Raw genomic sequence first — 25727 nt, 5'->3', positions numbered from 1 at the left:
CCAACATCCATCTTTCAAGAAGACACACTGATATACATGACATCACTCTTAGTTGATAAAAGTTAAGCCTTTGAATGTGCAGATTTTAATGATTTTCCATTCCTGATATTGTTTCCACTGAATGTGGTTTACATTTTGAGGATAAAAATACAGAGCAAAAGAAAAAAAAATTTTTTTTTTTTTTTTGTTTTTTTCATTTACTGAAAAAAATCAAATGCCTGGGAAGAAAGGAAATGGAAAAAAATACTGTTTTGCATTGGATAGTTCAAGCTTAGACACAGTTCATTCTCAAATTCCACTGACAAAAACAATGTCAATGAGAATTGAGGGCACTCAATAGGTTCAAGGTTCTAAATCAACTGAAATAATACTAAGACAAATAATGATCCTTAGTAGCAGACCATCGTGAATCTGCACATTTATTTATCTGCATTGTACAAGGGTCACAGACATTAACTGGATGATCTACAGCTTGGGAATGTGCACATCTCATGCCTGATTCTCAATCAAGGGCTAAAGTCTCTCAATTTATGGCTATTCATGGATTATAATAAAACAGCCTGCTTTAGATATCACAATTATCTGCAGAGCAACAAGACAGTTATGAGACTTCAACAAGGCAAATTTATAGAATCAACTTCAACTTCCACTGGTCAAATATTTCTGAGCAGGAAAGGAGTTCTTACCTGTCACTGTAGGCAGCTGCAGTGGCAGTGGCAGGCTGGGCATACCGGTAGGCAGCATAACCACCCTGAAACACAAACTCACGCTCTAACTGCATTGCCATGGCACCTTCAATCACATTTTGCAACATTTGACAACAATTGAAAGAGTACAGTCATGCTGCAGTTCAGTTAAATGCATAGGAAATACTGCAGTGAAATGTTAAGGGAAATATTTCGGTGAATTGTTAAGCAAAATGGAGCATCACAAACTTTTTAAGGTTTGTCCCAGAGATCAGGAGAAAGCAATGAACTCTACTGATCAGTGTAAGCTTTTTTACTGGATTATTACTGGATTCTTCAAGTTTTCAAGCAGCAATTGTTCGTATGAACAAAGTGTATGTATATTCACAAAGCAGTGCTAAACTTAAAAGACAAACTCAGCAAAAAGTCAATTCTTTGTTTGCACAAAATATGATTTATCATGCCTGGTTGATTAAACCTATGAATTTGTGCACTCAATTAACACTTAATGTTACATAGGTTTCCAATTTATACATAAAATTATAATGAAGAAGCAAAATTCTCTTCCATGAATTAACATTCAGTTGTATGTAACAGTAATTCCAGCTGTTCAATTAAGCAAACAGGACAAACAAACACACATTGGAAAGGAATTGAGTGCAGTGATGCATTGATTATCAAACTGTGAAAACAGCAGAGCTTCCTGTTCAATGGACCACAGTGTTACATCAACCATTTCCAAATGATCTCAGCATGCCAATTAACAGCCCCAGCCCAGGCCCGCTGATAACACAAACACGATTTACGTCCCAATTAGAATTCTCCCCCCAGCACCCTCTGGGACAGGGCTGCTGTGGTGCCTTCCCCAGCCACCCCCTCCCTAACAAAGAGCTGAGTAAGACAGTATCAGCTCACTCAGCTTTGAATAAAATTCACTCTTTTGCTGAAGTGTTCGCTGGAATTGATTGGTTTTTTCCTTTTTTTTTTTTTTTTTTGGAAGGCTGCATTCACCCCAGATATTGTGCTGAAGCAGGAAGAATAGGCCACAATGGGCCAGCCTTTACTGTAACAGTAGAACATTTTTACTGTGGTAACTTTTGTGGGTTTTCTAGTCTGATTTTGCAAATAAAAATTCGCTCTTTTCAGAACAGCAATCTGAACTACTTTTACAAGCTATTTCCCCTTCTACCACTTTGCTTGGCTGAATGGCTTTCATCCCTAACACATGTAAACCTTTGTGGGTTTGAACATTTGAAGTAGGTTGGGTTTGGAAATCAATCGTTCAGCTGACAATGCCACATCACCCTAAGAATAAACACAAGTTTTACATACACTGACAGCTCATTAGAAACTCCAGGCTTTGAACTGTCAGCTTATTTGAAGAATATTCTTTCTGATTTTTTTTTTTTTTTTCAAGTGCTCACACAGACAACAGGACATGTCCCTCCCTGCTCCTGGCCAGCTCCCTGCCAGCAGCAATTGTGTCACACAAGCCCTGGGATCACGCAGGAATGAGCATTTCCTAAACCCCCACGTGCTCTCCTGTGCTCCTTTGAGCACACACAGAGGCAGTGAGACAAAACACCTTCTCATTTCAGATAATTTCATTTTTATAACCCAGCAGAAGGCTATCACTGTCAAAAACGTGCAAGAGGCACACGCTGCTGCAGATATGTACGTACAGGGCTTTGGATATCAAATAATGTCACCAGGTGCAAACTGAGAGGAGAGAAATTCAAACTGCACACTTGTGCTGGCCCCTGTCAAAGTGAGAGAGGTGAGAGATGATACCAATTTATCTGTTCTCGCCTCCTGGTTTTTGAGGGCTAAATATTTGGAATTGTCTGCCCGGGGAGGTGGTGGGGTCACTATCCCTGGATGTGTTCAGAAGAAGCCTGGAAGTGGCACTCGGTGCCAGGGCTTAGTTGGGATGTTGGGGCATGGGTTGAACTCCATCTTGAAGGTCTCCTCCAACCTGGTGATTCTGTGATTCTGTGAGATATGACACCTTCCCCCCCACATTTTTTTTTCTCTTTTTTTCCCAGAGTGCTGATATGAGGAAGATAGTGAATTTGTTTTCATGATCCAGTCTGGCAGTGTGTGGCAGATCTGAAGTCTGACATGGTTCTGTTCAGGGTGTCCAGCTCCCTTGCCTGGCCTGCTGTCCACTTCTAAAACCCCTGATTCAAAAGTGAGAGCCACTCCAAGTGAGTCCAGCTCTGCACACAACAGCTCCTACCACAGTATGGAATTGAGAACAGCCCACCACGAGCAGTTCTGAATGGGAGAAAAACGAGACAGGCTGTTCCCACAGCAGCTGCTCTGAAATCTGGTGGGCTCTGGGAGAACTGGTTTCCTTTCCTTCACTTAACTATCACCAAAAATTGGTCAGTGTGTGATCAGAGACCCTTTCTTGCTCCCTAAACACAAGAGCTACATTCCTTTTATGCTTACATTTTGATTTGCTTTCAAAGAATTTCTGCTGAACAATGAAGCTCGACTCTGAACTTTATTAAGATGTTTTGGATTCAGCAATCAGTCTGACATTTATGAGAGCCCTGGCAAGAATGAGTATAAAGCAATACAAATAAAAAGAGATTGAAGGCATTGAATTTGCCTGGATTCTCTGGAGAACTAAAAAAAGCAAGATGCATTTGGGTATCAGGGAAAACCTAATTCCCTACCATCCCATGGCATTAATTCATAATTTTAAAATAAACTAGCATAAGTTACACATTAAAATATGCTTAAGCAAATTATTTTTATGGGGCTTGTGTTCTGCAGTTTTGCTGTTGTACCAAGTTTTCTCATTGTTTTACTTCAATTACTTCAGGTGATTTTTGATTACTGCAGGAAGAAAATACTTGGAGGTACTCTTTACACTGGAAATTGGGGTGGGATTCCAGTTCAAACCCCTGAACTCAACTTCTGTAACAAGATCTATTTCACAATTTTCCTCTAATTTTGAACTTGGCTGATATTTTAGGTGGAGAATACACCAGTAATCTTCACTACATCTCTTGAGTAACATTATGTAATTATCCTCATGCCTTAGACTATATTGCAAAATAAAACACTCAGAACAAAATTGTGCAATAATTACATTTAAAAAATTAACAATTCTCAGTTCCTAAGAATTAGAAATGTTTTAGGAAATCTTTTTTTCATCTTATATTTCTATTCAGGCAGAAAGTACCTGACTTTGGATTATCATTTTGAAAATAATAAATTCAGATACCATAATGAAAATATGTTTACTGCCTTATCTGTGCTCCCGTATTTGCTACTTGCAGAACAATGATAAAACAGTGTTACAGGAGCTTAAGTAGTTTTAAAAATTAACAATAGTATCACTATCTGTGACTTTGTGACTGAATCTGGAAAATAAAATGCAGCTGGTGGACTATTTTTGCCATTTGCACACACAGAATCCACTTTCTCACATATTTCTTTGAGGATTAGTAAGATTTGACATGAGTGTGCATCCAGCATGGTGAGGTTTTGCCATCAGTGGGTGTCGTGGCTGTGGCAACTTATGGCCACACACAGGCTCCTGCAACACTGCTCCATAAAGAAACAGGAATGGAATGATTTGAATGAGGAAGGAAGGATGGAAAGAAGGCTGTAAGGAAGGAATTTAGGCAAATTCCCCAGAGCAATTCATTAGAATTTCCCTCTCAATGTTTTATACATCTGTGGCAAACAAGAAAAGAGCAGTGGGATCTGTCAGAGATCAGTTAGTGATTTTTATAGGGAAATCTTAATCAATTTTAGAAAGAAATCACATACATTTTGAATAAGATATGATAAAATGGAAATGAACAGAAACTTGAATACAAGTGAATTTTTAAATAAAGTGTGTGTATCTGCAGTAAGGCTAATTTCCACAAAAAACTTACCAGACAAAATCTAGAGACTACAAAACCACATATGCATGTGTGCACCTCCTCAAAAAATAGCCAAATCACTTTTTTCTTATGATTTCAGATATAATGAAACACAAAGTGATTCTAAATGATGAGTATTTTTTTTCTATTAGCTACATATTTAATATTTCATATGAATGTTGAGAGTTAATTTTTCTCAATTTATACTTCCTATACTTCCTTTCACTCAAGGATCTCTCAGAGTAATTTGTCAACATAAATTCAATTAATCAAGGTTCCAAACCTTCTCTAGTACTGAGAATTAGACCTGCCTTATTAACTACAAATAGAAGAATGGTATTAAAGATTACATGAAGTAAACTTGGAGCTGCAGAATATAGAAAGTATCAGTTCATTTTCCTCCACTCACATGTTATTGAGATTTCAACAGCACTTGCTCTGCCCAGGGATGAAAATTTTGAGTGGGAGAATTAAAAAATAAATAAACAATCCAACACAAATTTGTGCTGGCTCAAACTGTGGACCTGACCTGCGTGCAAGGTTTGGAGTAATTCTATATCATGTTCCCAGAGGTAGCTGCTGCCTCAGAAAAACTCTTGGTAAAATATCCAGGCACCACCTGCACTAATCCCAGCCAAATAAAATCACCAGACGTCATCTGGTACCTTTTTCCATGTACTTTTAACATCACAAATAAAGATGAGATCAAAAGCCATTTCATCCCTGCCTACCCAAACCTTTAAAAAGGCATCATGGAGCGTTCCAGCACACAGAGCAGTGGAAAGAACAACCCACTGCTCCCTGGGGACCCTTTTGCCCTTGGCAAAGTAATTTCTCCTCTTCTTGCTCTGTTTCTGTGAGTCACAGGCCATGGCACACCCTTCCACTGGCAAACACAAAAAATCCTTCGTTCTTGAAAAAAACCTTCAGTGCTATCTGCAAATCCTTGTTTCTCACCTCAGAACAGTGCCTTTCAGGGGACCAGATGGCTTCCAGGGACTTTCACCTGGGGTCAGGGGAATGCTGCTTAGATAATTACCTCTGCTTCTCCCCTGGGAAACAAATAAATCCTCCATCCCCAACTCCATCCTGGCTTTGAGCTAAAGGGGATGGCAATAGCTCTTAGGGAATAGTCTCATTCTATACCCCTGACCATAAAAATCTGCCTTATTCTTGCCCTTTGCAGCTCAAAAAAAATTTTAAAAAATTAAAACCTATATATGTATATTTTACCATGGATTCTCTCGAGCTGCATTATAACAGGTGCAAAATCCTGGGAATTTTAGGAAACCTTGCTGTGAGCAGTAAGACTGACTAATGTCCATGGTTAAACCATTACCAGGGGGCTTCTGGAGCTGGTGGTGACAGGGTGTGGAAGGTTCTCATTTTCTGAGCCTTCCCACATTTTAGGTGTGGATTGATGACAGACATAGTCTGAAAACATTCTTTATGACAATGGTAATAAAAAAAAGGAACAGATTTAAGATAAAGCAGAGCTATTATTTTAACTGCCTATTTCTGAGACTGTTACTATTTTTTGCTTCATTTTGTGGAGTGTATTTTCTTATTTTCACAGGTGTCAATCTTCATCTAAGAACTTCTATATTTGCTGGCAGGCAACTTTAATTCTCTTTTAATGACTTTTTCTCTTAGTGAATCAATACTTAATTTTAAAAGGTCTTCCTTACTTCCTAATAATCTCCTTTATTTTTCCTACTCAAAGTCACATTTAAAAGGGAATTCAATAGCTCAGCTATTTCAGAAGGATTATTACATTCCATATAGAATTATATTAAATACAGAATATATTATATTACATCTGGAATCATGGCTGTTGATTTTTCACTTTAGACTGTATTTCTCACCTATTTTTATATTCCTAATCTTTTCTATTCCACTGGTTAGTATTGAGCAGCTCTGGATATTTGCTGTTCTTGGTTCACCCTGCAGTTTTTACCCAACCAGTATCTTTTTGTGTCTCCCCTCCCTCCTTTCCCCTAAATCTGTGGTTTCTCTCACCAGAGGCTCTGTTGATAACAAGTTATGCAAAAAATAGCAGACTCCATCAATTTCTCCTCAGTGTGATCAGAGCAGGATGAAACCCACTCTGATGTACCCATTAATGCACATTTTTGATCTGGCTTTTCACTACTGCGTGCCTCTTGTTTTGCTTTCTGTGGTATTTCTAAGGCTTCTTTCCCTCCAATCTGCCATTAAACCCTACATTGTTTAAATGTTTTTTCTCCTTTTTTTCACAGAGCATTTGTCATTTCACAAAGCTTCAGCTTTGCACTTAAAATGAAAAGCTGAGTGGAACTATGTCATAAACAATTGGGATTTAATAAATAACTTGGTCTGCTGCAAACTGCTGCACTAAGAACTAATACACTGTGAATTTTAAGGTTTCATTTGATTTATGCCAGTTCTTTCTACCTCTCTCTCCCTCCCCTGCAAATGCTTTATATGCAAGAAGGCACAAATGTGAAGAAAAATTATTTATAAAATAAAAAAGATTTGTATATTATAAAGAAATTAAATTTCCAGAAGAGTGTTTTAATTCTGTCACCTGCTATAAAGATAAACATTCTGTTGCATTAAGAGAACTAAGATCTGCAATCAGAAGTAAGAGGCTGCAACTGAGTGAAAAGCAGTATAGTTATTCCATTTCCTAAAGCACACAACAAAACTGAGGCTATACTAGAAATTAGTAATTTAGTCAGTATCTTTCTCATTGAAACCACCCTCCATTTGGAAACAAAATATTAAGGTCTGTGAGAGGGTGTGAGGCCACTTAGGAATAATATTGTCCATCACCAATGAGCTATTCCTGGCTTTCAGCAGCAGTGGGCTCCAAACCTACAAACTGCTCCAGTAGCATTTAGCTCCCACCTATTCTCTCACCCCGAGCCCTCCTGAGAAAGATGCCTTGTTGCCCTGCAGATTTCTGGGTTGGCAAACTGAGCAAAATGGATGTAAAATGGATGGTTTGAAGGAACATGACAATTGGAAACCACACTTGAAGAAATTCCACATGTAACACGTGTCCTATACAGCTCAAAAATTGGGCAGCAGCATGTTTGGGTGAGATCAGAGCCACTTCTTTGGCTTGAGCAAACCTTTAGCCAGGGGGTGATTCTTGTGTTGTAAACAATATCTTACTGATAACATCACTGACTACATAAGTACATAGGGAGAGGACTTTAACCCTTGCTGATTCATTTTAAATATGTTTTGAAGCTGCACAAATGAATTTTCAGATAAGGATCAGCCTTTCCACCTCCATCAGAAAAACAAAACCTACTTCATCCATCCATACAAATTGTTTTGCTTCTTTATATAAAACTTACTGTCAAAAATCTGCTCCCTTGGGCATAGTTCTAGAAGATTGCTGATAATGACCACAAGGGATGTTTCCTAGCATTGCCTATTTAATTTTTAATATTGATATAAATTTCAACTCATCCATCTCATTTTATCTCAAGTGAAACAGTACAAGTAGGTTACAGAAGGTTTTCTGGTGAAACAAAGATGATACCTGTAACTTAGAAGCAGATTGCCTTATTAAAAGAATAACAAACTAAATATTGCTTACTATCAGTGAAATATTTTACATCTACACATAAGGTATTAGAATTTTTGAGCGAAATTTAGCCTCGACCCACTGAAACCTCTGGAATACTCAGACATATGGAGACTCTTTGCACACATTCAAGAAAAAAAAGTTGTCAAGAAAAAACAATGTATGAAAACTTGAAAAAAATAGCAAAAAAAAAAAAAAGAGTAAACATATTATTTAAGGTGAAATTGGTGAACAAATAGGTGCACAGATAATGATGGATCCAGGACTCTGAATCTTTCCTAGCAAATTATCAACTTGTATTATGAGCAGTCTCTACCCATCTTCTTTAAACTGAAATTAGTGGATTCTAGAAGTGCAATTTTTAGCAGCCTACTCAGATTACAGACAAACATTGCCATATCTTAAACTTACTATGCCATTAAGCTCTACTATCACCATGACACCTACATATTCCCAGTGTTGGCTGGATTTGGGAAACCTGTATCTCTCCATGAAGTCCTTTCATACTTCAAGTATCAATAATATGCAGCTTGCCTTGATTTTTTTTTTTAAAAGAGCTTTTGGGGATTTGCAAAAGAATGTTTGTGCTTTGCTTTATTTTTCCTTTGAACTTCAATTACGAAGGGAGACGCCCCTCCACACACGCACACACATTTTTCACATCTTTTTGCATTCATTCAGCATTTGATTGAAGAGTTAATTCAGCTCCACTGAACAATGATAGATGTAATGAACAGAAAGGTCTTCCAATGTGAGAGATATTCTTCTCAATTCTTTCTGACAGGCAAGGGATGGTAAATAGACAAAACAGAGTCAAGCTAGGCAGCAAACTTGTAAAAAGAATGACTCTGGTAATGTACAAGGACAGCATGCACATCAATGAATACTTACATAAATGTCTGCACCATAAAATCCATCCTGGTATACAACACTGCAAGGATGCACACACAAAGAAAAACATCCATATTAGTGCATTTCCACATGCAAATGCCACCAACCCCTGCACAGCTGAGGTTAGTCTCTCACAAGAACAGAGGGGAGGGGGAAGGAAGGCACCCTTCACATTGGTTAAGGAGGTTGGTAGTAATTATCAGAAGTGAACCTGGACCAAATACATCATCTTATCAAGTATGCCAAATGCTTAGTCAAAGGCAAAGCATGGCAGGATTGGAAAAGACTTTTGATAAAGTTCGGGGGATTTTTTCTTCCCCTCTTTTTAGTTTTAAGAGGTCACATATTGACAGCATTTTTTCTTTCTGATAAAAATTTTCAGTGGGCCAATCCTACATCCAGTTTCAATATCCTTGCAAAAAGCTAACTCTTAAACCACTGCTTCTTATCCTGCAAGTATGCTGACACTCTGAAATAAAGGGTTACTTCTCATTACTTAGATGGCAAACAAAACACAGCCTAAGGTTAAACGGTGAGAGGAGTTGGTGAAATAATTACACTGGTGGTGTTCTACCCACTGGGTCAAATCTCAATATTCACTCTACAGAGAGGTGAGAGAACCCACAGGTACTGCATTGTTGGCTCGGTGCACATTACCAATACTGACAACTGATCTATTGAGAATTTCAGGGTGCTATTCTTATGAAAAAGAAAAAATCACTTTGCCTACTTGAGCATTTTACAGCTTTGGCAAGCATGCCAGTGGTTCTGAGCTCCCCTGTTTTGGTTGGTTGGATACATTACTACTTCTTCTCTCAAAAAAATGTGGTAACATTGCTGTTACCAGTTCACCCAGAGATGGACTCATTTCAGCTAAGATCAATCATCAGTGTAAACAGTGGAAGATTCTAAACTCTCCAGGATAAATGACACAGTATGACAGAGACAGCTTAAATGATTACACTAAATAAAACTCCAACTGCACAACAGTGGCCTAACAATTACACCCATTAGGTCATTCCTGCAATTTTACATCCATTTGGCAGTTCTGCAACCTGAAATGTGCATTTCCAGTATCTTACTCAACCCAAGCTGTTTCAAGGGCTAAGCATGTGAGCTAATTAAACAGTAGGGTTTTATGTAACAATATATTCAATTTAGGAATACTATTATCTAGGAATAACAGTTATTACCAAGTTGCTAGCCTAAGCCATTTTGCAATTCCAACAAGAATTTTGATGTCAGAAATATAACTGATCTATTGAGGTCAGTGACCAAACACCACAGGGCTGAGCTGATATGTATCTAAGTAAGAATCACTTGAGAAAATCATAAATATGCACACAACAACATGGATTAAAACCACACTGATGATAAAAGTTTGCTATGGAATAATAACATGTGAAAACTCAGCTCCACTTAAATCAGAGTGTCTGCCATTTATTTCATTAGGGTCAGACCTTTACTCATATATTTTTCTATTTGTTATGCCTGCAGAGCAAAATATGCAAAACCTGGCCTATACTGGCAGCTTTCAGAGAGGCTGTTACTTACTCTGCAGCATACCTTCATTTTGGTTTGGATACTCTGATTATTTTAAAGCATTCCATGTTTTTCTTTACCTGTTTGCATGTAAGAAATAAAGCATTCCACACGACTGTGAGGTAGGAGCACACAATCATGGACAGCATGGAAGGACTCGGATGAGATGACACACAAAGAACACTGAGGAGTTTACTGTGACCCCACTTCCCAGCCCTCAGGTCCTCACATCCCTGTGCCACTCCTGCTGGAGATGGGGGACGAGTTGGGGAAGGTGGTTTAGGTCCTACCGCCATTTATAACCATCTAACTGCACTTCAATAGCAAATTCAATTCATTTTTCAAGTCAAGTCTGTTTTGCTCATGATGGCAATTGGCATGAAATGTCTCTGTATTTATCTCAACCCAAGAACTTTTCCATCCTCCTTTCTCCCCCTGTACTCTTGAGCAGGGGAAGGAGAGCAGAGCTGGGCGAGGGTCTGGCAGCCAGCCCAGGCCAAGCCATCACTGTACATTCAAACATCCTACTCTCAATTACTATTAAACATTGCTTTTCAGAAAATAATGTTTCTGAGAAAGCATGTGTCAGAAAGGGAAACGTCTCTCTTCCTCCTCTTGGTGATCTGTGGCTATACAGCAAAGATGAATAAAGCTGATATATTTTTCATTCCTAAGTGCAGCTGGTTGTAATCTTGGACAGGTTCATTCATCCAACCCAGTCTTCCTTCCAGTCATGTACAGACAGAAACTTATTTTGAGTTCTAAATGAAACCACTTCATAAACACTATGCTGAAAAATGTACCCATCACTAAAATGAGACATATATGCATAACTCCATCATTAGACACGGCCAATATTAAGATGAAGTGACCGAATCAGGCAAATGAGTATAACAGTCCCAAGCAGGACTTGCACTACAAAAAAAAAAAATCAGCTGATTTTATCTTATTTCCTCTCCATGATCTTGCATTATGACAGTGATATTAAATAAAAACCCTTCTGCTTATCCTGAAGTTTGAGGAAAAGTAATTCTTCACACTTCATATATTTTTCAGAGAATATTTCCTCTATTCAGAGTCCTTGTTATTTGTTGATTCCTGACTGAATCTTGCTAGTAGAGTCAAATGTATTTTCTAACAGCACCTTCATCAGAAGTACAAAGTGTAAACGATCAAGAACTAAGTTTTGCTTTTCCTTCCTTTAGTATATAAATTTCCAAGGGGTTTTTTTTGTTTGTTTATTTGGGTTTTTTTTGTTAATTTGGTTTAATTTGCTCAGTTTATCATCCTTTTTTCTCTCTCTGAGGCTCTAGGCAGAAAACAAAGGGGATGTTTTGAGTTTGGGAAGAGATTGAAGGCATCACACAGGGACCCATCTTACCACTGCTCCTTTTACACTTTTTATTAAAAAAAAAAAAAAATCCTGGTAGGCAGGTAAGTCTTGTGCTCCTTGTAAAACAACCAAGGGTTTTTAAATAGCCACGTTCCTGAAATCTGAGTTACTTCACCCAAGGAATGGATATGTGAATGTGCTTCCTGAAGGCATTAAAAAGAAGAAATGTGGGGGATTTATTCAGTTGTATTTGATTATTTTACTGTGCTAAGGAAAACTCAGAGAAGGGAGAAATCTTGATTTAATAAGAAAATGTACATCTAAATAACAGCATATGTGGCAATCATTTCCTGAAATTAATTTTATCTAAATAGGGAACTCTTTCCTCATCAGATATTATACATCTGACTTTCATGGGTTTAGCTCCTTTAAGTCTCCGAGTCTTATAATCACTTTTTGTAACTACATTAACACAAACTCTTTACTAGTTTATCTTCCACCTTTAAAATATCCTGGGAGAACTACATCTGTCTTCATTATCATTTTTCTGTCCTCATCTTTCAAAAGGATTGAGTTGAATAATTTATCAATGACATAAAAAGACAGCCCTTGATTGTGCAAACCTTGGCTGAGAAACTTCCCAGCAGCTGAGGATCCATGGCCCTCACCACGCACGTCCTGCCCAGGGCAGCACACCCAGCCTGAGGCTCACCCAGAGTGGTGGATTCAAGGGAACAAATGGGCAGCACACCCTGATTTCCTTCCTGGGCACAGCAATGGTCACAGCTCACCATTACCACTCCAGCACAACTATAAGAATAACAGTTCTCTGTTTTCTGCTTGCTGGGAGGGTCACCCTCACTGTCCTACACTGTCCAGCTCCTGGTCTGGAAATCACCTTTAACGTGAACCCTTTATCTGGGGCCTTCATGAGACAAATGATACAAGAGGTGCAGCTACAGCCTTATTTAAACCAAAGACAGAACTGAAGCAACACTTTCCCACACTCTAATAACAGAGTTTTAAGGGCTATAAACATCAAACTGAAACTCTTTTAAGAGGTAGTTTCAACTTTTTAGGATGTTCTCTAATTCCAGTTTATTGGCTTTACAGTTTCAACAGCTTCTGCCATGGACAAGTTACATTTTCTGCTTTGTGATATTGACTGAGGGCATTGCTGCAGAGAACAAAGCTGACAGACATGAATCAATATATCCTGGCAAAACCCATTTTTTGTTCCAACAATTGCACATATACATACACAGAGTCCAAAGTAAGGGGAAGTTTTCATGAGCCCAAGGAAATAGAATGGGAAAAACCCATAACAACCAGAGTAGATGTAGTAGCTCATGCTAATCTTAAATTTAGAATTCAGCATAAGGGATGGAAAATAAAGCTGTATTTTCATTTTGAATCAGTGAACAAGTAGCACTTCAGAATGTTTATTTTAACAAGAGGAACAGCTTCTGAATAGTCTCTGTTATTTCTCCTTCACACTCCCCACAAAGTCACAATTCTATTTAGGGTTGGGTTTGGGTTTTTTTTTTTTTAACTGTTCTTTTCAAAGAGAAAAAAGTGTATTTCTCTCCCCTGCTTTCCCAGGAAAGACAGCAGAGGAGGAGATACAGACTGAAAGCTAATTCTCTGTTAGCTTCATCAGAGCTGAAAGGAGCAGAGGGGAAATGTGAAGACAAAGTCATCACACACTAAACTTGTGAAGAATTTAAAGCAAAGGATGCTGAAACAGAAAGGCTCCACATTAGTTTCACTACTCCTGCTATCTACTACTGCTCTACTACCAGACATACCATGACTGGGTTTTCTTGACAACAGATTCAAGATCTCGCTTCCCTCTCCTGTTGCACCATTTTGAGGTTAAGCTCCCCATGCAGTGCAGACTTCCAGACTCTAAATTTTAGTTTCAGTATTCTCACACAAGCCAAGCTTTACTCCCCATTTCAGTGTCAGGGGGGTTTATGATACATACATTAATTACATGTAGTTATAAGTCAGCTGCACACTCTCGTGTTTCAAGGCATTAGAGGTGATGCCACAGATGCTAAAAGTGAAGCATTTTCTGTGAGCTAATAAACAAGATGCTATCTCAAGGAATTGTGAAATGTCTCACTCAGAAGTGAAGGATCCATTAATTACTGAGGTAGTGCCATTTATCTCATGAACAGTAATTCCATTTTTAAATGACACATTTTAAAGCACACCTGCTATTCTTTGATTTATAAGAAAATAATGGCCTTAAATATGGTTATACCCAGCAATTTCCCTGGGACCTAGCAAAGCCTGTCTGCTGCTCCCCAGTAAGTGGGAGGCACAGCAGATGACACCTTTCAACAGGAATCACTACAACTCATCCTGCCTTGTGACCACAAGACCTAGAGGTAGATCAAGGACTAAGGTGAATGAAATAAAAGAAAATTAAAAGAGGTAGTTGCAATCTTCAGCTTTATATTTTGCAACTACTCACAGGTTCTTTCTTGAAATATTTTTCTAATTAAACATTGATGGATTTTAATGTAAATTTATTATTAAAATTATATCTGTCATTATAGAAAATGTGTAATATTTTTTTTAATGACTGAAAATACTTAAGTATAAAACTGTTTACTTGGCTGTAAGGCTGGGCCCCTTCCTTGAGTGAAAAATAATAAATTGCTACTAAGTTGATTGCAGAGCAGCATTCAAAACTTACTCAATTTTTCTTATCAACAAATTATATTCCAAGTTGCCTGCTTCCTTTTCTAATCTGATTCATTCCCTATGAGATCTTTACTATCTTAGTAATTTTCCTTGACTTCTATTCACGTTGCGACCAAAAACCACATTCTCTTAACTTATTTATATTGATTACAGATTTTTTTCTGATGGAAATTCCTTATTGCTTCTTTGATGGGTCACAGGATAGAATAGGTGAGCAGAGAACAAAGAATCACTCAGCAATTCCGCATTAAACTCTTGTATCAGTGGAAACACCAACATGAGATCTAACATGCCAGGCCAAAGAAATTATGGGAAAATAAAGCTTTATTACCCCAGCTGTGGATCAGTGCAACAGAGATATGTATAACTTCTGTACTGACTCATGAATTACAAAATGGGCAATTCAGAAAGCAGGGCCTTATTGGAAAGCACAGGTGGATGGAGAAACTTAAATATCTGAACTTAAACATGATTTAAGACAGGGCTGAGTAAGTGAAACCTTTTGCAGTGTCAAATTATGTTTGGTGGCAAAATGAGCCCTAGATTAGCAAGGGTTCCTGACAGACACCTGGAAGGCATCAGAGCAAGATGATGGGACCTGTGACAATGCAGGGCTCCCTCTGAAGCCAGATTTGGCATGAGCATGAAGGGGATGAGCTCCAACCAGCCTGTCCAACCACCCTGCAGAGCAGTGTGAGTGCTGAGCTGAGCTCCTGGAAACCAGTTCAGCTGGAGCATAGCTGGACCTGCCTGCAGAACCTCTGCACTGACTTAGAACAGGAGTTCTCTGTGTTACATGTCTAAGTTACTGCTAAAGGTGCTGGCAATCTGCAGTACAATTACATGAGGATATACATATGCTACACTTGGAAATGGAATTCTTGCTGCTGAGTCACTGAACTAATTATAATAATGAGTATACCACCACACACATATACACATAGAGCACCCACATGTGGCCTCTTAAATTAAGGCAAATTTAAGTTACTTACTCGGCAGAAAATATTTACTTATTTTGGAAATACTAACCAAAAAGTATTGGCCAATTCAAAAACTATCACACACAGCTGGTAATTATTTTTGTATATACCTTTATGACTTTGTATTTATCTAAAGGGTGATGTTAATGACATCATGAAACTGAGTGGCCCACCTTGTTATCTCACTACATATGGCACTCTATGTTCAAATTTCAGAATTTGTTTTTAAACAAGGTGGAGATGGAGAGTCCACTTCCTTTAGATGCAGTATCCATTTGGTAGCTGAGGAATTCTGACTGAAATCTGAATGCGGGACATTCTGAACTTGTTTCCATCTTTGCCATGTGCAAATGCCTGGACTGACTAACTGAGAGTATGGCAGCAGAAGGATAACTCTGGTGGGACATCATCCTTGCCCAAAGGTAATTCAGGCAAACTTCAGAAAAGTGTCTTCATCCATTAGTGGTAATACTGTTTTTCTCAATAAACTACACAAAACACTCAAATAGATCAACAGAATACATTTTTCAAAATAACTTGATTCTGTGGCATGATTTTTACACTAGTTTTTACAATGTCTGATTTCTTTGAGATAATTACTGCCCAATGTGACAGAATGGTCAAACTGCCTTTATAAATAAATCCCTGAAAATTCAGGCCAAAAGCTGACTGATGAGATTAGCAAATTTGTCTGGAAAAAGATGCTCCTTTTGGCTTAATGGAAGCAAGGTTTACTGGGAAATTGTGGGAACTGGTGCAGGGCACCCGTCACCTACTGGAATGGAGCAGGGGGACACGGGCTGTGCTGGCAGCACAAGGGGACATCTCCAGTGGGAGCCAAGGAGCTGCTGAACAGGATTTCAGTGAGTGCAGGGAGAGAAAGAGAGAGATCACATTCTCTCACTGCCCATGCCAACCCCTCCAGACCCCTTCCCTGAAAGATCCAGCAGCTCTACAAAGAGGTAGCGGCAAATCAACTTTTTATGACAAAATACTACTCTGGCCTAGGATCTGCTAAGCTTTCTGATTTTACAGATTTCCCAATTTCTTGACAGCTGGAAATCTTTTGCTAATGTTACTAGGGTTTTTGTGTTCCATGCAGCATACAAAGCCTTTCTGTGTCAGCCTTTGCAGAGCTACAGGAAAAACTGTTTATTCTTTCTTTCCCCCAAAAATATACATAAACCCCAAACAATCTTCTGAAATAAATAAGATTATAGAATTACTAGAAATTAATACTATTAATTCCTCTTCTTGGTTCCTTAGTTTACTACTTGGTTTTAGTAAATGCAGGTCATTGACAGCAAAATCTTAAGGCATTATTTAGGCAAATGTACACAAAACCCATGGTCCTGAGAGGAGCACCCCAGATTTCTATCATGGCAAAGATGGCAACTAGAAAAACTAAGCAAACTGCAAGAAAAAAAATATTTGTATAAAAAAAAATACAGCACTAAGCCTTCAGGTGCAGAGACAACTTTCAGCAGGTGATTTGAAGAAAAAGAAGTTAACTCGATCCAACCTCCTTAATAACCAGATGTTTGCAATCATCAAAAATATACCTTTAGCCGAAACAATCTCCCTGTTCCGGAGCATTCCGTTTGCGGGAGCATTTACATAACAATATGTGACATCTGAAATGCTTAAGGCCACCAAGCATGGCAGTACAAATTACAGTCATTTTTCAAGCCGCTGTGCGAGGCGCCGGTGCCGGGCAGGCACGACCCGCATGCAGCAGGGCTGGGAACGGTGCCCAGGCTCCCGGGATCCATGCTGAGCCAGAGGTGAGGGAAGCAGAGCTCCTTACCCGCCGTAGGCTGGGATGGGAGGAGGGGGAGCTGCCGCTCGGAACGTGTTGTACACCGTGCGACCTCGGCCTCGTAGGTGGGCACCTCTGTACGCGGCGGCTGCGGTCGCAGCAGGGTAGGGGAATCCTGGCACTGCAGAGGGAAAAAAACAGCGATTAGTGAGCAGTGCCCACATTCTGGAGCAAGCAGCGGGGTTGTGATGGTGTAAAATTTTGCCTGTAGCTGGACCAGGGAGTCGCCAAGGTGTTTTAGCTCGTCTTTTCACACAAATCTCTGCGTGCAAAGAGCAGGTGGCAAACTGGGAATTCGGATGGCAGCGTCGTTTATGGCTCTGAGTTTCTCAGAAGACACTAATGAAAAGAGTGGTGACTGGTTCAGCCAACACTGCTACCAGGAGACTCCCGAAGTCCAAGTTCAGGCTCAAATTTATAACGTCAGAGATATTTGCATCACATTATTGGATCTGTCTTCTAAAGTCAGCCATGTTTAGAGTGGGGGTGAGACATCAGAGACTTAGGTGACCTCAAGTCATCTAAATTATCCAGTGATATTGCCAATTGAACAGAGCTTTGCTATTGTTCAAGAGTTGGATTATTAACCAGCTCTTAACTGTGTAATAAATCAAAGAGTTTTTCCTCTCTTTTCTCATTTTTTGGGGTTGCACCATGTACATAACAGTACCTTTCAGTCCTTCAAAGGCAAAAATTGTATATCTTAAGAAAACCTCTGAATCCACATCATATTCAGGCCAAATAGAAAGAACTTAATCATATAACAAAGAAATTAACTCAGACATTTTTATATTGCCATTGGATCTGTGAACATTAGTTACCATTCCATGTGAGACTTGAAATATGTTAATCAGAAACTGAACACCAATACAGTATTAGAGGCTTTCCTTCTGTAAAATTTCTCCCTTGATAATGTTTTAATTGAAAAAAATAATAATAAAACCCCAAAACAAAAACAAAACTTCCCACTTTGCTTTCTCTGCCAGTTTTTTAAGCAGTGCTTCGTTACTTCATTTCTCCTTTGTACATATATTGTGTGTCAATGTTAGAATAGGTACTTCTTGAATGAATTCATCAGTGAGACAGATAAAATCAAATCCAGCTCTGTTGGCATCAGGTTACATCAAATGTATTTCACTGTGTTTAATTTTTTTTTTCAGTATGTAAATAAAGAAGTGAAACAAAAATATTGCTCAGCAAAGCCCTAATTAAAAGCAAGCAAATGGAAATACTGTTGTATAACAATTTTCAAATCTGAAATACTGATTTCAACCCTCATTTAGTATCAAATTTTAAAAGATTTGATTTTTGAAAAAAGAAAATGAAAAAATTCACAACTTTTAGGCTTTGCTGGCTGAACGTGTGAAGGCAAATACCGTAATTATGGTGATTTCTCTATTACTGCTTTACTGTGGTGCCTTTGTGGCTTTGCTAGGTCCTTCTCTCTGACAAAAAGGTTACACAGTAATTCTGCAAAGATTTACATGCATGTGATACAACATAAATCAACCTTATGGCAATGCAAATAAATTAGATCTGTCTTAGAAAGTGCAAATACCATATTTTATAAAGAATATAAAAGGAATGTGTCAAAATCATAAAGATGAACTTGCAGAACTCAATATTCTGTTGATAATTTTGCAAGCAACTGCATTTAAGAAGTCTTAAAGGAATTGTACTGGAAAACACTTCTTTAAGGAAAAACAACATATACATCATCCATGTGAAATCTGGATGCTGTAAGGACTTTTGCATATTCAACAAGTTTGAGTATTGACCCGTGTAAATAGTGACAGCCTTGTATAAAAATTAATACAATATGCAGAGTAAAATGCAAAATACAGTTTTACATAACGTTCAAAGAAGACCTACACACTCCCTCCAGTCTAACAACTTTTTTTTTTTCTTTCTTCATCCAGCTTTTGCTCCTTTCCAGTTACAGGTGCTGGACTGAATGGAGAACTGATCAAATCTTTGTGTAAGAGTGATGCTCAGCTGCAGTCTGCCTGCCTTAGAAAAATCACTCCTTTCCAACTAATAGGCATTCCTAGAAGTAAGTTTCTCCAATAAATTGATTGTTAATTTGTGTCTTAAAAAAGAAAATGCAACTAACTAAATAAAAAGAAACAAACCCAACACACCAGTGCTCAGAAGAGTTTACTCAAGCAAATGAGTGGAAATGGATTTGAGAGAACAGCCAGGAAAAATGGATATCTGAATGGTGGACATGTTAAATGATAAAGTGTAGCCTTTAGGGACACTCCTAAACTGTCAAAATCAAGAGACATTTCACTGACCTAAATGGCAATTACAAAAAAAAAAAAAAAGAAAAACAAAACAAAAAATCCCCAAAAAAATCAGTCAAACCACCTTAAAATTTCTTCACTTGCATCTATAGTTTTCTAAATATTGATAGAAAACACACTTTCACAAGAAGAACAGAAGTGATAGAGAAAATCCAGCTAACTCCAAAAAAGCCTAGCCTCCAGCAATGTAAGACATGTAACACCGTTGTGGACTTGCAAGGCACGATCTGGAAGTCCTGCCCAGAGCTCTGTTCCAGTAATTAATTCTTTGTAGTGAATATCTACGTTTGGCAATATTTACAGCAGTTGTTCTTTTAGGGTCCTAAGCAATAATTAAAACTAACTGGAATTGTTGGGAAACACTGAGGAAATGCCTCTGTGAAAGAATGAACCCCCAGCATGGATTGTGAACATTTTTTTCCTTTGAATTGTACCATTCAACTGAGCTTTCACACAGACATATTAAGATACATATTTTGCAACAATTGAGCATTTATCCTAAATTCTCTTTATTCTTCATGGCAGTCACACGTTGGAAAGAATTACAAGGAGGGTCATTGACCTCAAATCTTTGACAGTGAATGCTTTCCACAAATAAATGCCACTGGAAAAGCAGAGTGCCCCATCAATGAATGAGTCAAAAATAACTTTTTTTTAAAATTATATTTTTACGAGAAAGAAGGCTTTCTCTTAACAAAAGAGGAAAAAAAGGAAGAAAACAGAGACAGCAGGAAGAGTCACTTAGTCCATAAGAGTTTACCAAATCCAAAATCTGTAAGTGAGGCTCAGCAGTCATGGGAGATGCTAAGACAAGATTGTGATTTTTTTATCCTTTTCAAAGTATCTATAACACAAAGGATGAGTTTGAATGAGAAGCCTGAAGTAATGTAATTGTTTTGCTATGCTTGCCTTGCATTGCTCTCTTAATAATGCATGAAATGTCTAAAGCAAAGTAAAGCAAAGCACTAAAAACCTTAAGAAGCAATTAGTGGAAGGCAGAGCAGTGAGGTGTAGTTCTGTCAGGAAGAGGATCAGACATGATGGAAACGAAACATGGGGCTAAGAGTGGCTTTGCAAGGCCTTACAATCAAATGAGGCCTAACAGCTGAGTTTATTCATAACAGAATGACATCCATCCCAAAAATTGATTTGGGTCCATCTGAAAATCAGAGTCTTTTAAAACACACTTTCTATTCTCAGGTAGTAACATCAGAGATTGAAATTAGAGGTAAAATAATCAACAGGTTTTGTTGCCCTGGATTTGAGTTCAGAAAAAAGCCCCATAACGCTCCTTCAGCCCAGCTGAGAAATCAGATGGGTAGGAATATGTAATAACCACAGAATTTATTTTGCTACCAACTTTTTAATATCCTCACCCCAAAATAACCAGCAGAAGTGGCAGCATTAGAACACAACTGAAGAATGGACTTCATAAAAAGAATTTTATGAAAAGGGCTGTCCCATCAGGAAGTATTAAATGCTATTAAGCAGTCCCAAAAGTAATGAAGATAGTAGCCAGGAGGGGCAGAGGTTTTAATGACTTACAGTTTGTAGGTCAGCCTTCCTTAGTGCCTCAGTGCCACGCTGCTGAAACCCAGTCAGTGAAAATGCTATTATAATGGGGTTGGAAATGTGTTTGACTCTCAGCAGGGAAGCATCTGAGCCCACTTCTAAGCAAAAGTAGCTTAAATTCATCAAAGTAATTTGATTATTGGAATTCTTCTGATCTGTGACTGCGAAAAGGCAGATTTCTCCAAATGCATGTTGATGATAGGAGGTGATAACACGAGGTTATAAAAATACTTTTCTAAGGACAATACATAATCAAACATCAAGCCATAGAAAACAATTTACATTTTCATCTAATGGCCCCATCCATTCTATAGATATTCATTCTGCTATTCAAATATGAATGAGACTGCAACCACAAAACTCAGTTCCTACAGTCACTTCACTCAGCAATTTTAAGTTTTCAAGTTAAAAAATTAGAGTATAAATAATATGCTGTAGAAATCCTTGGCTTTCCTTAATATAATTATCCAAAATCATACAAATCATCTACTACAGCCTAAATGAAATTGTTTTAAGAACATTATGCTGGTAAAATTTCTTTTTTAAACCTGTTTGCTCTATTTTTGTACTTAGGGGGACACAATTTTGAAACGTATTAATTGAATGAATATGTCTACAAAGTTTTCTCTTTTTACACTTTGTAAACATGGAATCACTGTCACTTCAGTGAACTTAATTTTAAATCTCAAACATGAAATATGGCCAGCAAATTTCCACATTTAAGCAATTTAATTGGAATTAACAGGATTCATAGTAGTGTATCAGCAAAATTTAGATAACTAATGATTTTATGGAAAAAGCAAATATGAGCTTAAGGAAGAAAAACTTAATCTTTGAGTTCATGGATGAAATTTAATCAAATCTTAATTTTTCCCCGAAGATGTAATATAAGCATTTGTTTTACTAATCTTTTATTAAATGAACATGACAGGGAGGTGCACTTTGTACGCACCATATCTCAACACAGGCCTGGAAAAACAAAGACTGAAGGGGCAATGAAAAGCTTGAGTTCCCAAGAAGAGGAATATAACCTGACAAAAAATACTTAAGGGTTATACACTGCGTATTAAAGTTTTAAAGCGATGGGATAGATGAAAGAGCAGCAGATGCAAAAGACAACAGGGGGCAGATTTTGTATCAAAGTCATAAAAATATACAGCCACTTTAATGGGCAATTATTCTTCACATTTGTGCTGCGGTTTGAATTTGTATGAGGGTGCCATATGCCCCAAGAAAGGTGTGCCATCAAAATGGATGAGCAGATCTACCTCTCATCACTCCTAATCTCTCCTCCTCTGCACAGAGTAGCAGGTCATCTGCCACCAAGAGTTTGCAAATGTTTTATGGTGAAGAATTTTAATGCTCCGTCGTGTTTGAATCGGTTTATCGCTAATTTACTGCGGCACAGTTTAACTGCTAGAAAGACAGGGAGACACATTTACATCATTCCCATAGTTCAGGAGGATCCCCGTTGAGGAAACACAATAAATTAAAAACAAAGAGATATAATGGGCAGCATGCTGAGAAAGGCTAAGCAGAATAATCTATATGATATTATCTGAGATTTCAGGAACAGAATCAGCAGTTTATCCCAATGTGTGCTGTGTTCTCCCTCCACTGTAATAGTAATAAGTATTATTAAGTGGCATTCTTTGAATGAATTATAAACACTGTGGTAAAGAGGATTTGTGCATCTAAATACACAGACCAAAGCACACTGCAAGAAAAATGTAAGCTTTGTTAATAAAGATTTTAACATGAAAAGGCATTTAAATTATATATAAATATATGTATATACACATACTTCAAATTCAGGGTAAAAAAAAAAAGTCTTTATAAAGCTCACAGTGTTTAAAATTACAGGCTGAAAATACATTTCTTCTCCTGTCACTATTGTGAGATGATTTTCCCTGGGATCTAGTTGTGAATTAACTGCATTCAAAAGAAATTTCCCATATACATCAGAGTCACAATTGGTCACTTCTATTTCTTTCTTTCACAAGCTATTTATTTTGAATCATATTTAAAATTAAAGACCAATTATTTCCTTACCATTGTAAAAAAATACATGCCAGTATTATACACTGTTGCTTAGGAATGAATAAATGTGTATTTTGGAGAAACCCCTACTTACAGGACATTCTCATTTGAAATGCATTAAAAAGGAAAACAAAAATCTCTAATTAATGTACAAGTCTAATCACCATTCTCCACATGGAAGAGTAATTTTTCACTGTTCATTTGCTCAGTGTAATCTCAAAACTGACATAACAGAAAAGCAATGGCCTATAAATCTGCTCTCATTTGTTTCTTTAATATTCATATTCCATTGAACTACAGCTGCTTGTTGCTGCAGTCTATTACAACATGGAAAACTGTCGATAAAAATATTATGAAAGGCAAGATGTGTTTCTTCATGGCTCTGTGTGCCCTTTATTTGGAAAAAAATAACAACAAATGACTCATGGATTGTCCCTTAGTTTGCTGCACGCTGGGCGATTAGTGATTAATTACCTTGCTGCAAATTGACATGGCACAAGGAAATTGACACAGCTCTGATTAATTAACTTTTTTATGCAAGACAGTTACTTACAAAACACTGCACACTGTAATTGAATCCCTTTACACAACACTACTGCATTAAGTTTCCTGTCAAATCCAAATTAGCACCAAATTTCACATAAATATGGTGAAACTTTTTATACTGAGGTACACATAAATATTTCTAGAAAGGGAACAGACAACTGCTTTAAAAGAATGTTTTCAAATTTTCAGCCTCAGACATGGGAAGAATCAGATTTTTAGATTATTCCATACCAAACCATAATCAAATGCACACAAAAAATCCCCATAAACTAAATATTTCAGTAAAAAGCAACCTACTATTAATTCCTATGATAACTTATAGGAAGGCACTTAACTGTTCGAAGAAAACTTTTCATCTGCTTACCTTAAAGTTGTTTTCAGATCTAATTGATCTATTATTTCAATGACTTTGATACATTGACTTCCTTGTAATTATTTTAAGTCTAGATAGAACTATTCTTTTTGTTTCATCTCTTCTCATGTACCAATATACAATCTACTATTGGTTTCTTTGCATATTGCTACCATGACATGCCATTAATTTGTAACCTTCTGAGCAAAACCTTGATGCCCAAGCCTGAAAACTGTCTCATCTTCCTTCCTAAGCTTTTTCCACGTGAGACTGGCTGGTCATTGGCACAGCTGCCCAGAGGGGCTGTAGGATCTCCATCCTTGGAGATGTTCACGAGCTGTTTGAGGGTGGTCCTGGAGAGCCTGCTCCAGGCTTTGCTGCTGGAGCAGGGGTGGACAATGTGTTCTCCGGGGTTCCTTCCAACCTCAGCCACTCAGATCCAGCCATTTTGTGATTCTGTGGTTATCAGAAATTCCCTTACACCTCACCCTTCTTTAACTGGATTGCATATGCAGCCACCTGACATCACCCTAAGACATCAAGAGGTTTCCAAGAACAAGCAGAAGAAAATGGAGGATGTGAAGGGATACAAAGGAACGGGTAAGATGACTGAGAACTCTTTTTTGTAAAGCTATGTAATGACACCAAACTACACCTTTGAATTAAAAAAAAAAAAAAAAAAAAGAAAGCTATAACTGGTGGTGAGATTACATATGATGTACTTAAAATCAAAATGAGAGTACTGCATAGCTGAAATTACAAACAGTTGAGGTACAAAGAACAGTTGGCTTTTCACAAAGGAAACAACTAAAACAGAAGGAAAAGCTCAGGAGGAAAAAAAACACCCAGCCCATAAAGGCAAAGAAAAAGTACAGCTCAGAGAAGACACGTTTGATCTTAAATTAAAGAACAATCTTCAAATATAGATGATCAAAGTGATCAATATCTTGTCTGGTGTTCCCAGTTATTGGACAGCTCTAAGTTTCAAGGCAATGGAAGAAATCCTGTATCTAACAAAGCACCACTTCCAAGACAAAGGAAAAAGGCAATGGTTGTGCAAAGCTGAAGAGTAACACTGCTATAATGAAGAGATTAAGAGTAGCACTGCTATAAAGAGATGACAAAATTTAGTAATTTGAATGTTTATGAAGTCAATTATATAGCGACAAGAAATACTGTTTGGATGACACAAGGATTCCTAAAGCTCAACAGAATTATTAAACTGTAAAAAGAACACTGCCAGAATGCACTGGGAACAATTTAAGCAGAAAGTAATAGAGGAAAAACCCAGCTGTTAACCTAATCCAAACCATAAAGGAAAAATTGTCAAAACAAAGAATTGCACCTGCAAAGTCATACTGATACTAAAAATGTTAATTCCTAAAAAGTACTTATTATCTGTGAAATTCAGGTTGAATTTTGCTGTACACAGAACAGTTCCAAGAGCCATGATTCAATAACAACCATCACAAAACAGA

General features: G+C 37.7%; 1 protein-coding gene across 21 annotated transcripts in view; it reads right to left on the bottom strand.

Moving 5' to 3' along the window:
• RBFOX1 (RNA binding fox-1 homolog 1) overlaps positions 1-25727 on the bottom strand; it is a 1011377-nt gene that overhangs the window by 29590 nt on the left and 956060 nt on the right. For all 21 annotated transcript variants that reach the window (XM_053991708.1, XM_053991709.1, XM_053991720.1 and 18 more), the window contains 3 exons: positions 17422-17554; positions 9045-9084; positions 687-751 (listed from right to left, as the gene is read on the bottom strand). In XM_053991708.1, the coding sequence (XP_053847683.1) occupies positions 687-751; positions 9045-9084; positions 17422-17554 (238 nt within the window). The remainder of the gene's footprint in view (positions 1-686; positions 752-9044; positions 9085-17421; positions 17555-25727) is intronic.

Source organism: Vidua macroura, chromosome 16 (assembly GCF_024509145.1).
Source record: "Vidua macroura isolate BioBank_ID:100142 chromosome 16, ASM2450914v1, whole genome shotgun sequence".
NCBI classification, from domain to species: Eukaryota; Metazoa; Chordata; class Aves; order Passeriformes; family Viduidae; genus Vidua; species Vidua macroura.
Note: the sequence above shows the minus strand (reverse complement) of the source record. Positions and strands in the feature narration are given on the sequence as shown.